This window comes from Tetrao urogallus, assembly GCF_951394365.1.
Source record: "Tetrao urogallus genome assembly, chromosome: 2".
NCBI classification, from domain to species: Eukaryota; Metazoa; Chordata; class Aves; order Galliformes; family Phasianidae; genus Tetrao; species Tetrao urogallus.
In genome coordinates this window covers 80,931,444-80,946,013 of record NC_136814.1, presented here as the reverse complement: position 1 = coordinate 80,946,013, position 14,570 = coordinate 80,931,444, and the positions used below count along the sequence as shown (strand labels likewise).

The 14,570-nt window shown below is 36.9% G+C and overlaps 1 protein-coding gene across 10 annotated transcripts in view; it reads left to right on the top strand.

Annotated features, from left to right (window-relative positions):
• Nucleotides 1–14,570, top strand: part of RIMS1 (regulating synaptic membrane exocytosis 1) — a gene marked incomplete at both ends in the record, with an annotated part of 287,625 nt that overhangs the window by 142,461 nt on the left and 130,594 nt on the right. For 5 of the 10 annotated variants that reach the window (XM_079550250.1, XM_079550255.1, XM_079550258.1 and 2 more), the window contains one exon: nt 5,394–5,445. The exons of the other annotated variants lie outside the window; for them this stretch is intronic. In XM_079550250.1, the coding sequence (XP_079406376.1) occupies nt 5,394–5,445 (52 nt within the window). Of the gene's footprint in view, nt 1–5,393; nt 5,446–14,570 lie in introns of those variants that run through there. 10 annotated transcript variants of the gene reach the window in all.

The window sequence follows — 14,570 nt, the reverse complement described above, 5'->3', positions numbered from 1 at the left end:
TGCCAAAGAAGTCTTAGGGAATGGCTGTTCATCCAGGCCACTGAAAGGAGGCACTTCAGAAGACATTAATTTTTGTTAGTGAATTTTTTTTTTTTAACACACAAATTCATCATTTGCATTTAGACTTCTCTTCAAGCCTTTCTTTTAAAATTCTTTTCTATAAGCATCTTTGTCTTGTTTTAAAACAGTAACAACAAAAACAAAATAAACCCACAACAAATAATGGTATTAACTTAGGGCTTATTGTCAGAACGTCAGTTGTATGCACTATGGTGGGCCTAATCTTACTTTGACCTAAAAAGTTGCTTTAAGGATTAGGAATGAATTTTCTGGCTTAAACGTTAAGCAAATGCTTAAGCAAAAAACATGCTCAGTGTTTAGCCCAGCTTATAGATGTGTTGGATATTTGTTTGTTTGAATGATATATAAAATTTCAAAAGTAACGAAAATGCTGTTTAATAGATATAGGTCTTTCAGAATGAAATCAGCACATATGGTACTGCTGCTCTAATTTCCATGTTTAAGTCTGAAATTTTTAGAATTAAAGGATATGGGAGAAATCTGAAAGAAAAAGAGGGGATGTAAATTAAGTTCAGACTTGTCCCTAACTGGATGAGAGAATGAACTAGTGATCCCTAGATGTCTTTCACCCATGTCTGTACACCCCTTCAACCACAGCCTGTATGTGAATAATTTCAGGAACAGCATTAACTTTTGTTATACTTTGCAATGGGCAAAAGAGTTGAAAAGTGTTGTAAGTTAAATAAGTAAATAAAATAAATGGAATTACGTTAAAGAATTTTGGTAGGGTGCTGCAGCTGACTCTCATCAGAAGCTATAATGACATTATTGCTATTGGTCAAATCTGTTTTTGCTGGAGCCCAGGTTTGCAGATTATAGTGGCTTTTGCTGTGGTTATTCCTCAGGCAGGCAAATTCAAGTGCAGGTTAGATGCTTGTCTTTTCTGCCTATAGTTTGTAACATTGGTTTGGAGAAAAGGACATTGGTCTGTGCAGTCCATTTTTGTGAGCTCAGGCCTGTGCCTGAGCACAGCTGTCAAAAGTAGGTTTGTCATACCAACACTTCATACCAGCACTTCATCCCTCTTCCCTTTCAGGTAGGGAAGAGACTTTGAATGTGTGTCTTTTACATCCACCATGCTGTAGGGCATGAGAGTTGGGAGAAGTCTGCTTCTATGGAGACTTTAAAAGGACAGCTTAGAAATAATAGTTAAAGTTGGCATCATTATTGCTCAGTAAATTAGGAAGTTGATATGTACATACCGGTTACCATTTTCCTGAAAGCATCTGTTTTTCATTGACAGTTGAATGGATAAGCAAATAGTTTGAATTAGGGTTAGGTTAAGAAGACCTTTGACTTTAAAAAGACTCTCTAGCAGATCCTTTATAGATATTTTAAGTTAAGTATTGCTCTTATCACAAAGAAATAATAGATACTTCACAAAATCTCTTTTTATATTGAAGATAATTCATCATCCTGTGATGTCAGAGGAAATCTAGAAGACAGAAGTCTGTAATTCTGACATTACAGCAGTGATTGTTGTAGATCCTCTTCAGTCAAGGAGGATTATAAAGATGATCAGTCTGAGAAGATGCTGTTGGCTTTTTTTGTGACGATTAGGTAACTGATATTCAATATTGCAATATTACTGGATGATGAAAGTTAGATAGCAAAGATCTTAAGTACTGCATCAGTGAGATTTACAAAATATTTCTGAACAGTTGCTAAGTTCCTTTGCTTCCACTTGAATTCGTTCAAATCAGAGCTTGAACTAAAAGCAAGTTTGAACTAAAAGCCATGGAGTAGCGACAGCATGACATTGATGTATCTGAAGCTAAATAAAAAGCCAAACTTAGTAGCTCCATCATGTGCCCTGTTGATGTGTCTGCATTGTTTCTACTTTGGTGCATTTTTTTTTGCCAGACGACTAAGTGTATAAACAGAATGCATTCATATCTGAACTGAAAGGAACATTTATGAACTGTAACAAGCATGGTGGGTGTTTGGGGTGCAGACAATGGCTTAGGAGCTATGTGTCTTTTTCATCACAGTCATCCCTCTTCTCAAGTTTTGGTTTTCTGAGCAGTTATGAGAAATGATGTACCAAACAATGTTGAAAAGTAAAATGTAGAAGCAGCACAAAAACGTTTTTGGATATGTATGTATACATTTGTGTGTGTATATATTTCCTTGTGTATATATATATGTATATAAAAGGAAACACCATTTTAAATGAAAAATGGTGAATGATTGTCTTTGAAAAGTTGTATTTTGCCAAAGAATCTGAAAAAATGAAATCTCTATATTGGGCAATACCTGACTGAAAAGAAGATACACTTCTGCTTTGAAAATACACACAGAGAAAACAAAAATCTTTTAGTTAGTTATATTAATGTCAGCCAAACTCTACATCCAAACCTATCAGATGCAGGTATATTTTCTCCATCTAGTTTAATTGTGGATGCACAGCCAAAGTCCATCGTAAGTTACACTCAAGTTTTCTGTGATCCCAGAAGTATGTTTTATGGTCTGGAGTACGGCTAGCTGAGCAAAGCACAGGCTTGATTCCTCCCAAGAAATCTTTGTTGTGATACTTCTTTGTATCATTAACGTTTTACCACCAGTTGAATTTAATACTTTTGCCTGTAATTTATGGAGTCAAATGCTTCAGCTTTCCAACCATCTTGTATTTCCCCTGTCAATCCATCTCTCTCTGATACAGTGACAAGGATATAGCTGGTTGAAAGTCTTGCTACAATTAGCAGACTTAAGCAAAAGTGCTGTTATCCCTTGTCTACAGGTCCAGTTATCTCACCAAACAAGTCAGGTTGGTCAGGGGTGAGTGATTTGCCTTTTATAAAGCTGTGCTGGTGGTTTTCAGTCACCTTCTTGTTCTTCATATGCTCACAGCTGCATTCCTGCAAATGCATGCATGATATGGAAATGGCAATTAATAAAAAAAGTCAGGAAAGAAATCCCATAGAGTTCAGTCTCTCTTAAAAGATTTGAGATTTTAGGACAAAATTAATGGCAAGCTGAATCAAGGTCAGCACTATGTCCTAGCAGCCAAAAGGGCCAACTGCACCCTGAGGTGCATCAGATCCAGAGCTACCGGCTGGGTAAGAGGCGTGATGGCACTGCACTGTGTGCAGTTTTGGGCACCATAGTATAAGAGAGATATACAAATAGCATCCAAAAGAAAGCTAAGAAGATGAAGTGTCCAGAAAGCAATAAGTATGAGGAGCACCGAGCTCCCTTGGTGTGCTGAGCCAAGAGCAGAGGAGCTGAGGGGAGGCTTCATGGAGGCTGCAGCTCCTCACAGGGAGCAGAAGGGCAGTGCTGAGCTCTGCTCTGTGTGACAGTGACAGGGCCTGAGGGAATGGCATGGAGCTGTGTCAGGGGAGGGGAAGATGGGGGTCAGGGACAAGGTCTGCACCGCAGGGCTGTGGACATGGCACCAAGCTGCCAGAGTTCAATCAGCGTTTGGACAACACTGTCAGACACAGTGTTTGATTCTGGGTGATGCTTTGTGGGATGGAGGTTGGACTCGATGATTGTGGGTCTCTTCCAGTCTGGGATGTTCTGGGATTCTATGAAGCATTTTGCATCTATTTTTTCATCTGTTGTGGTGGATGCATGAGAGAAGAGAGCATTCAGAATCCAGGCATGGCACGTTCTTTGGAAAATGAAGCACAGCCTCAATTCTGACCCTAGCCAAAGAATAGGAGGTTCTTCAAGGAGAAACATAGGATGGTCAGGGGAGAGCGTGAGGGAGGGTGTGTTGTGGTAGTGCTGGCCACTCAGCATGGTCTGCCTCTTGTTCCTTTTGCAAGAAGTGCTCTCCAGCTTCAGGAGGAAGCTGTACATGTGTTCCCTGGCCAGTAGATGTCCAGATAGTCATCTTCATAGTATGTAAAGACTGTCCATTGCCCTCCTTAGAAGTGTCATTTCCTAACAAGGGCATGGCAGTGAAAAAGCAGTGCAAATGATGTTGTCCTTCTGCTAGTGCTGGAACACTGAAAGTCAGCAGTCACCTGGAACATCAGCAACATTTCTGTTGCTATTGGACAGTGTGTGAAAGGCAGCATTCAGTAACTTGGTTTTGATCCAGAAAGAATTACAGGGAATCTACTTCACTAGAAACATATTTTTATTCATACTGGGATGTATATATATATATATATATATATATATATATATATATATGATGAAATAATTGCGAACTCTAGTAAGATTAATTACTCATATTTTTTCCCTTACAAGTTTCTCTTTGCAGAGAGTTTTAAATATGTTAGTTCATCATATTTTGTTTTCTACACTGTGATTTCTGAACAGTTAGCTTATTGTTTATTTGTTTTTTCTGCTGTACAGTATCTAAATATGCTACTGAGAAACAAATATTTTCACCATGGAAAGCTCTTTCTGCTCAGAAAATAAGTTCATTCTTTAGGATTTGGGTATGATTAAGTTAGATAAAATTCTCTAGAGATCAGATAACTACAGCTAATAAAATTTGCTAATCTTTCCCCTGTATGCTGGGATACATATTGTGATTTTCTCTTTAATTTTGAATATGTAATTTAGAAATCAACATACTATTTGTTTTTAATTTAGAATATATTTTTATTTTTTATTTTTCATGCACACATTATATAAGAGAAATATTAAAATATTCCTTTAATTTCTAAAAGATACAGTAATTTTTTTCATGGACCATTGCATTTTTGAGAGTAAAGCTACAGCTTGCGAATTTTTATGTAACTTAAAGCAGCCATCTGATTGCTTCATTTACGCAGTTCATTAGAACTTGTTCAGCACACCACTGCTGAATATAAATAACTGCAGCAGTGCTATTGATTCCTGAGCCTGTGGGTACCACTGGCTTTCGAAAACACTAAGAAACTTCTCCCCTATTCTACCCAGGGAGGAAGGAACTCTTTTTTTCTTTTTTTTTTTCTTTTTTTTTTTTTCCTGCTTTATTTCATGATGAATTGTTAATTCTGGAAGCTAATGCTTCTGAAAGCATTAGCTGTTTCTGGAGACTGAAACTCCTCGTTGCTGCAGTGAGCATGGATGAACTAATGCAGTAATCGATGCTTGCACTCCACTGCAGAAATCTGTTTGGATGACAAGAGCTCTCATAGCCCTGGTTGGTGTCACCAGTGCTGAATGTTTGACGCTGCAGAAAAATTTGGCTAAGGATCGGGACGCAAGGACCTTAGGGACTTTTTTTTTTTTTTTTTTAATATCATCTTCTTCACACTGGAGTGGATTTTTGATATCGTTTTGGCTTTGCTACAGTTGCTGACTGCAATTTGCAAACAACTAGATGCCAGTTGTTCTTTTTTAACCATTCTCTTGCTGATGCTGCTATGTTTGCGGAGTTTCTTCAGTTTCTGCTCCATACATTGCATTCAGGGACAGGTAAACAAGTGGCTATACGGTGCAGAGGTTTTAGATATGTTTTTCTGTTTGTTTATTTAAATATATCTTTCCATAAACATATTTTTAACTGTACAGTTTGAGTGGAGATGTATCCTCTGAATCTAAAGTGTTAATCATAGCGAATGCACAGCTTGAGCAGGGAACAAGGAATCATTTTGCTCATAACTCTGTGTTTCAGTTATATTTTAAGAAAACTTATGTGCCAGACATAATTTGACATTACCGTTGTTATGTGGCCTGAGTTTTTAAACAAAAAATGCTTGTTGTGAAAGCACACATCAAAATGTAGATGTTTTTGAAAAGTAATAATAATCTGATTTCTTACGAATATTTTGTATGTTGGAGAAGTCATTGCTAAAGAATTTAGAAATTTACTTCAGGAAGCAAATATTCAGGTGTCTTATTTGTGTTGGGCGGAAGACAATTGATATGTCCTCAATCCCCTGGAATGTGCCATCAGTAGTTTTAGTAAGATCAGATTGGAATATGTGTCTGTTACTTATTAATGCATCCTATTTTAGAAAAAATATTAGTGAAAGTGTATACATAGTCTTGTTCTATGTTTTATTGTTCTATATTTGCATTATATCCAGTTATGGTTATAATAATAATATTATATAGGTTTTAATAAACATGAAGTTATGATTATGTTGTATATTATCTATCTCTGCATCACCATACTGATGCATTGCACTTTCTGAACCAGTGAAGGACATTACGCCTCTTTGTGAAAAAATAGGTATCTGTATTCGGAATGAGATAAATCACTAAGGATCACAGGGGAAAGTGAGAGGAAGGATTGATGACTGCAAGTTCCTTGGGGATTATGCAATGTGTTGAAAATAACAAAAGTCTTTGAAATCTTTTATCTGGGTAGTGCCTGCAAAAGTCATTTTTGGAAGGAGAAAAGAAAAAAATTCAAGAGGAGAATGAATCCTAAAGATTGTGCAAAGAATTTTTATCTTCTCAAACATTACAGTTATTCTAACGTATTTTAAGAAGTCAGCTTGTGAAAGTAATTTCTTATTGCAGAGTTTAGAGGAGAATAAGAGTATATACAGAGGAGAATCTGAGGAGATGAATTAGAGGAAATGAGGTTGAGGAGCAGTCGAAACAGATGGATTGAAACAGCAGCAGGAATATCAGGAAAACTAGATGCTGCTGAGCTTGGAAAGAGGCCAAGGTCAGCCCTAGCTGTGAACAGTTTTAAGGAGGAAGCTGGGGAGAATGTTTGCACTGATTCTAACACTCAGTTAGTTGCCTTTAGTTACACCAAGAAGGTAAAACCCTGTTTCTTCAGACTACTCACTGTGGTGGGCAGCCACAAATTGCCATGCAATGAACTTTTGCGCAGCTTGGCACAAGTACATGCAGTAGGTGAACCAGGGCTGGGACTGACCCTGCTTTGGGCAGGTTTGGGGATGTGCTGTAGGGATGGCACACAGCAGCATGTCTCCAGACTTTAGAACAGTGTAGAACTGGGGAGCTGAAGGGTGTTTTATAATCACACCACTGGACTCTGTTCAATGTATTTGTCTTTTGTTTGTATGCCAGACCACACAATTACAAATGACTGCAAAGCTGATCCTGTCTCACTGGCTGTTGAGTTTAACTGATTAATCTCTCCATTGTAGCCACACTTCAGTTGACTTAAGTATTTAGCAGTGAAAATGTAACTGTTTTCTGCAAGGAGAAAATTGTAGAGGCTGAAGTGCCCTAAAGGTCATTGTAATGTCAGGATGTTGGTTAGATGCAAGGTATCCAGAAGACAGACTGTGATGGAAAGCAAAGTAAAAATGAAACACAAACAACAACAGCAAAACCTTAAGGTCTCCACGAGTTTGATCTGCAGATGTACTTAACCTCTCTACTGGTGGGAGGCAAAATTCCGAGTTCTTTCCTGGTTAATTTCCTAGTGTCAATGATCTCTGAATTTGCACTCTAGAAATGCTTTCTGCGGTATTCCCATCAGAATGGAAGAAAGAAAAGCCTTTAAAACCTCCCCTTACTCTCTGATGCAGTATAATAGAGGAGTATGATGAATACTCATCAAAAAAGAAGCTCAGCAGACATGTCTTCCTAATTTGGTGATCTAGAGTAGTACCATCACAATACTGCAGAATGATTCTGTCTTTAATCATAATCAGAGAATTTCATCTCCTCTGTTTCCTTCTACAGCCCTGAAGCACAGGACAACCAAGAGGGTTTTTTGTTTGTTTGTTTGTTTTTGTGCTTTTTTTTTTTTTTTTTTAACTCAGAATTTCTTTTTCATCATAATATTTAGATAAATTATCTCCCCAGAGTTTCATGATAATTAACTTCTATTCTGAAATGGAATTTCCTTGTTTATTTCTCCAGTGACTTGTGTGGATCTACCTGGTTGTTCGTGTGTGCATTTATGCTGGATGATCAACACAACTCACTGCCTTCCTGCCTGTCCCATTCCTGTGGATAATGAGAAGTACTGCTCCATGTTGCTGTTGTTTCTATCAGCATTTTCATGAACACTGTGTATTACCTTCTGTATCTAAGCAAAAATACCTTTTTTTCTTCCCCGCAGTAGGAGAAAATGTATGTTCAAATACACCCCTTATTTGCTGTAGGTGCTACCAGGGCACTGATAAGTCACTTGGCATCATATCCATAGGATCTTAAAGGCATGAGCTGCTGCTTCAGAGCATTGCATTATTTTTCATTTGCTTATCCTTGTTAAAAATTCTATGTAATGACAACTAAAACACCCTAGATTTTACTTGCTGCATGGATTTGAATTTCAATTTCTTCATGAATCTGGCTTTAATGAATATTAAGATACAAAGTGTTAATTTGAATCTTTTTAGAAATTGCCAGAGGAAAAATACCAAAGGAGATAAAAATGAAAATATTGCCTTCAAAGATTATGCCAAAAGAAAGATAGTGCTAATTATACCAAACAGGAACTCAGATAATACAGTAGAAAGAATTTAATGTCAATATTGAGTTAGAATTAAATGGATATAATAAAATAATTAAAGGAAGCTCTAAATTTCAGAAAAGTCTCCTTACATTCATCCATCTACAGAATTAGCAACCACTCAAGACTCATCAAAGTCAGTAAAATCAGGACTCTGAGCTAGACCCAAGGCAACCAATTTTTTCTTGATTTGTTTTTTCTTTCCTTTTAGATATTGCAGCAGAAAACAAAATACTTGCCTGCTGATTTAAAATTCTTGGTAGAGCTAAACACTTTTTCTACTGTCCTCAATAAAATGTTTTGAATAATGCTTTTAAAGGAACTTTTTGAATTAATGGATATTATGCATTTTGCTCGGTATTTTAAATTTATAAGACTCTCCAGATTCTTTATCACTCAAAACACGTTTTCTGAAGACTTTGTGTTACATGTTTCTGAGATCATCCCTTTGTGGGCTTTGTAAACTGTATCATATACGTTTGCACAAGTGCATGAGTGACCTACGCATCCTCAGAATAAAATTTCAGAATGTCTGTAGGATTAAAACAATCATATAGCTGGAAGGGATTGAGGAATGCTTCACCACTCTCAATGTTTGAGTGAAGGAACTAAAAAAAAGGTAAGTTGGTGCTCCTCGCAAGCAAATTCCCCAAAGATTCAGGAAACTAAGGACCTTCTTTGTTATGCTTTGCCCTTCTCTAGGGTGTCCTAATTAAAATTTTTAGTAACATTCATAAATCCTCAATTTGCTATTTGACTGGGTAAGTCATGATTTTTGACTGCAAGGTTCAGTTGGTGAGATCTGTAATCTTTGGGTTTGATACCTTATAATGATGGAGATGATTCAGGTAGGAGATATACCCATCAAAAGTACAAGTTGGCCCAGTTGTTTTTGTGCTGGATTGTCTTATACCAGTAGAACTTCTGCCAAACCTGTTTCAGCCAACAACACCAGAGCTATACTTACAAAAGATATGTGTGCAAATCTACTCAAAAGACAATCACAAAACGAGTTTTAAAAAAAGTCTTTGCTAAATAAATATCTGGATAAAAAACCTATGTTATATTTTAACCAGCGTACAGACAGCTCACCTTACACCTTGATAAAACAAGTGTATTGGAAGAGCCTTCAATAATCAATCACTGGCAAAGCAGCCTTTTGCAAGATTAAAAATAAATGTGGACGTGCATAGATCTCATCATTCTTGTAAATAACAGCTTGTAAATAAACAACTTTGTAACTATCACGAAAGTAGAAGTCACGTGGATTTTTCCTTCTCACTAGATCCTGTTTAATACTGGTGGTGTTAACAAACGAAATAGTATCTCATTAGTTTACTGCTCCTTGCTGAACTACCTCTGGTTTGCAAGTATCAATTAGGATTGCAGTCTGCACTGTGTTCGTAATGTAACTGCTTCTTTAAGAAAAGATTTTTAAACTGTTTGTTTCAAAATAAAATCAAGTGTAAATATAAATCCTATGTATGGATTTATATAAAATCAATGTAAATATATAAATCCTGCACATTTTGTGTGCAGGAAAAAATACAAAATATCCCTATCTTCTAAACATGCTCGTGTAGAATAAAATTGATTTTCAGTGTATGTAGGTTATTGGTTATCTAGTTCTAAAAGCGTAGTGCTCGCTAAAGCTCTGTGGATTCTTTTTCAATCGCTTTTAGTTACTCAAAAATTTAGAGAAGGTAAAGAAAAACTATTTTGTGTTTCACCACTATGCTATAATGCCTGAAGATTGTGTTTGATGGGATAATCTGCGGGGCTGGCTCTAAATTAGGAGCTCTAGGAGTCACAGGCATGTGAGAGCACAGTCCCTATGTGACTATTATATGTCTAAATTGTCACTTGTATGTTCCAGTTTTTACTGGAACTTGGGAGTGTGTCAGCATGCAGTGCTGATTATATGTGACAGAAGGGAGCTTGTATCCAATGCAATTATGTATCTTTAGTACAAAATATAACCTAAACTTTGCAGTCATGTGGTTGAATTCCTCCCACACGTTCGATGAGGCAGTCTGCCTTTAAGCTGCATAAATGGTAAAACACAGACCTTCTGCAATGACTTAAGTTCTTAACTGTAGGCATCTGAAGTCAGTTGATTTGAAGAGATAATGAGCATTTTTGTGAGGATTTCTGCATATATAGGCAATGGGTAGCTTCTGAACTGCCTGCTCACCACTTACATGTGAGGGCTGAACATCAAGTCAGGGTTGTAGTGTGTTTTCTCTGGAAAGCTGGTCAGCATTTTGACTGTAGTGATTTAAACATGCATTGTTTATTCAACTAATTAGTTTTGCTATTTTTCTTGGAAATAGAAGTGTCCTCTTGATTTTACAATACAATAAATCATGTCTGTGATTGAGACCAGGTGTTCTTTGATGACAGAATCAGTACACTGAAGACATGGAATCATAGAATGGCTTGGGTTGGAAGGAAACTCAAGGATAATCAAGTTCCAACCCCCCTCTTACAGGCTGGGTTGCCAGCTGTCAGATCAAGTAGTAGATCACATTGCCCAGGGTGCCATCCAACCTGGCCTTGAACGCCTCCAAGGTCAGGGCATCCACAACCTCTCTGGGCAGCCTGTTCCAGCACCTCACCACTCTCTGTAAAGAACTTCCTTCGGACATCCAATCTGAATCTCTCCTCCTTTAGTTTAAAACCATCCCCCCTTGTCCTGTAACTGTCTACCCATGTAAAAAGCTGACATGTACCAGTAATAAGTAAAGTGGTCTTCTAAGTACGGTGATGAGGAAAGAGAACAGTCAATTTGATATCCTGTGTTTCTTTACATTTTTGTGGGTTGATATGTGGCTTCTGTTGATTTTACACGAGGAAACATTTGATTGTTTCCATGAAATATTGATCCACTTCCATGAGAGCTGTGATGGATATAACAGGTCTTTGATGAGCTTTTTTCGTCTCATTAATACGCGTTGTATCTAAGCCTAAAGTTAACAAAGACAAATACAGAGATGGCTTCTGTGACTGTTAATTAGATAGATCCAATCTGTCTGTATAGGAAGCCAGTTTGTGCTTTAATTATAGATGCATCCCCTCAAAATGATTGTCTGAGTTTCCTAGGTATGTTCTAGAACTGCCTTATTAATTAGCAGCTGAATGTTAGACTCAAGTAAGTGCTTAATGTGGGCTGACTGCATCTTATCAATAGAATGTCTGCTTCTCATCTTAAGTAGCAGCTGCAGACCGCGTGCATCTGGATTTCCACAGTGCACCAGAAGCACATTCTTTGCTGAATACCACCACTCTCCATACACAGTCTGGATTTGGGAAAGCGTCTTGTGGTGTCTTATCTCCACTATTCAGGACTCATTGGAGTAGCATGGCTGGTCGTACAGGATAACAGGCTTTCTTGTATTTTGTGCCTGTTTCAACAAAGCAATGTTTCAGCTTAACAGCAAAGACGAGGCTGTCATTTCTAATGCTTACCAGTTTTGTGGAATTTCACTTCACAGCATTACAACATCAGCTTTTCAGATGAATAGCACTGCTTGTGATGAAGTATTTCAGAGAAAATGTGTTTTGGAGCTTGCTTTCCCCCTTATTTGGAAGGCGTGCATGTTGCAGACATAAAATCAAAGCAATATATTAGAAATTTGATTGAAGACTGCAAAAAAACTTCTCAAGAAAAGACAGCCCAATTTGTGTCATGTTAAGTAACTTATGTCAGTGGCACATTGAAATCCAACAATATCGTAATTGAGCACTTAATAGGAAAAGTATTTTATTGCTGACAGAATACAACTTTATGAATTACTCCCTTAGGTAGAAGGATTTTATAAAGATATACTTCTTTCACTCCATTAGTCTGAATTAAATTATAATTGCAAATACATTTTTTTTTTTAATTGTAGGCTCGATTTCAAAGTATGTCTGTATGTTTTATAGAAATATATTAGTGATGTTCAGAAGTAATGGTACTAACCATGTCTTTTAGAGGCTTATTATTTTTACATTTTTCATGTTTTTAGATTTAGAACATTGTTTAACAAGCAATTGAAAGCAGTTGAAGCTGAGCTAAATGTGCAAAATTGATGATTTCCTCAGTAGAACTTTATTTTCTTCATAATGTCTTAAATCTGTAAAATACCACTTACTTTTAGTAATTTTTTGCCAGTGTAGAGAGTAATTTGTGTATAGATTCTTTGGGTTTGATTTTTTGGGTTTGAGTTTGTTTGTTTTGTAGTGACAAAATCTCACTACAAAATTGTGAAACTACACTTACAGGTTGTAAAGTCTTCCTTGGTATTTACCTGTGCCTGGAACTCTTCAATACTAGCTTGGTGAAGTTATTTTATGTATTTAAAGAAATAAGCTGTTCTTGGGTACTGAATATCACTTCTGGGATACTGTAATGCAAGAACTGCGTAAGTAAGCGATAAGAAAAGAAATAATAGGCAGATGAGACAAGAAATATATTTTAAGACTATACTATTCAGCCGCAGATATATTAAAAAAAAATCTAGTGTTAATGTTGCTGGAATAAAATATTTTTAAAGTCCATTTGGGGATTTTTTTTTTCCATTACATTTTAATTTGTATGTTTGATTATAATTCTATTTAGTGTAGACAAACTGATACTTTCCATTGTAAAAAAAAACAAAAAACAAAAAACAAACTTTTTACTGCTTTAGTTTCAACTAAAAGCTTGCTTGCCAATGGGTTATTTAGTGCTGAATTTAAAACTTTAATTTTAAATTCACGAATTCAGTCTTTTTTTTTTTTTTTTTTTTTAAACAACCTGGACTTTTCCCTCCTTTTTTTTGTACTCCCCAATTCATGTTTTTTTTTTTTTTTTTTTTTTTTTTTTTTAAATATTTAAAATATTGGCCAAATTGTAGGCTTTCTGTCAGGAACTTTGATTTATTTACTCACTACATTTATGCATGCCCAGCGCTACTGCTGCGCAGCACAGCTGAGTTTGCAGAACAATTCCTACTTTCATTTTCCAAGAACAGAGAGAAAATTGAGCAAACCTATGGCTGGACACATGAAAGCAAACAGTTTCTTGGAATTTATGGAAGTTTGTAGCAGGTAGGAGGGATGAAAGGGATAGAAGACCAGGGATTCATGTGTGGGGTGTGGGGGGTGGTGAAGATGCAGCTTAGAATAAAGGGGCGTGTTGTGAGGGGCACAGGGGTTAAAGTACACAGCTGAAGAGCAGACACCAAAGCCAGTAGCAGAAGGAGAAAGAAGATGGACGATGGCAAAAGAATGGATGGGGAGGAACAGCATGACAGGGTAAGCAGATGGACAAGGGAAGGTGAGCATGTGGAAGCCAAAAGAGAAGTGTGAGAGGATCTTGCTGCAGCAAAAACTTTGTGGAGGATGCTAGGTACAGGAAAGAACCGGAGGAGGGGTAGTAGGGAAACTTGAAGGCAGGAAAGAAGAAAGAAAAAGAGAGCAAAAATACCTCTGAGAACTAAGGGATTCATCTCTGCCTGCTGGAGCTGGGTTTATTCCTGCCTGAGTATTTCTCTATTGCAGAGAAAATAACTGAATCTTGGAGGCAAAGAGTTGGGGCCAGTGTATGCAAAAGGGAATTGCTTTTTACTGAAAATTGGAGTCCATTACTGAAAATTGGAGAGCTCTGTGCCACAGGTCCCAGCTTGCTGACACAGCTCAGGGGGGCAGTCTGGCTCCATCATTTTGTTGTTCTTGCTGTAGCTCTGAAGTCTTTTTAAAGGTGTGAGAACAACCCTAAAAATAGAAATGCAAGATCTCAAATGTGAAGTTAAGCCCTCAAAATTCGAGAACTGCAGTAGCTAATGCCTTGTGTGGTTATGCAAATGGTAATAATAAGCTCTTTAAAAGTAGCTTGTGAATATGATCACATAGTTGATATGGTATTAAATTTTTTATGTATTATAAATGGTTATATAACTTGCATTTCATAATGAGCATCTAAGTATTTGTATAAAGACAGTCAGGAAAGTAGTAAACCCTTTGTGTAAATGCAAAAACCCTTTGTTTTCTTGCTAAAAGCCTGCTTTCTTTGGACATTTGTTGTATGACTGTGTGCTAGTAAAAGAACTGGTCTAACAGTAATGTCATGGAGATGTGTTCCATAAAATCAGATAGTGAAGATGTATCGTAAGTAATAAATAAAATT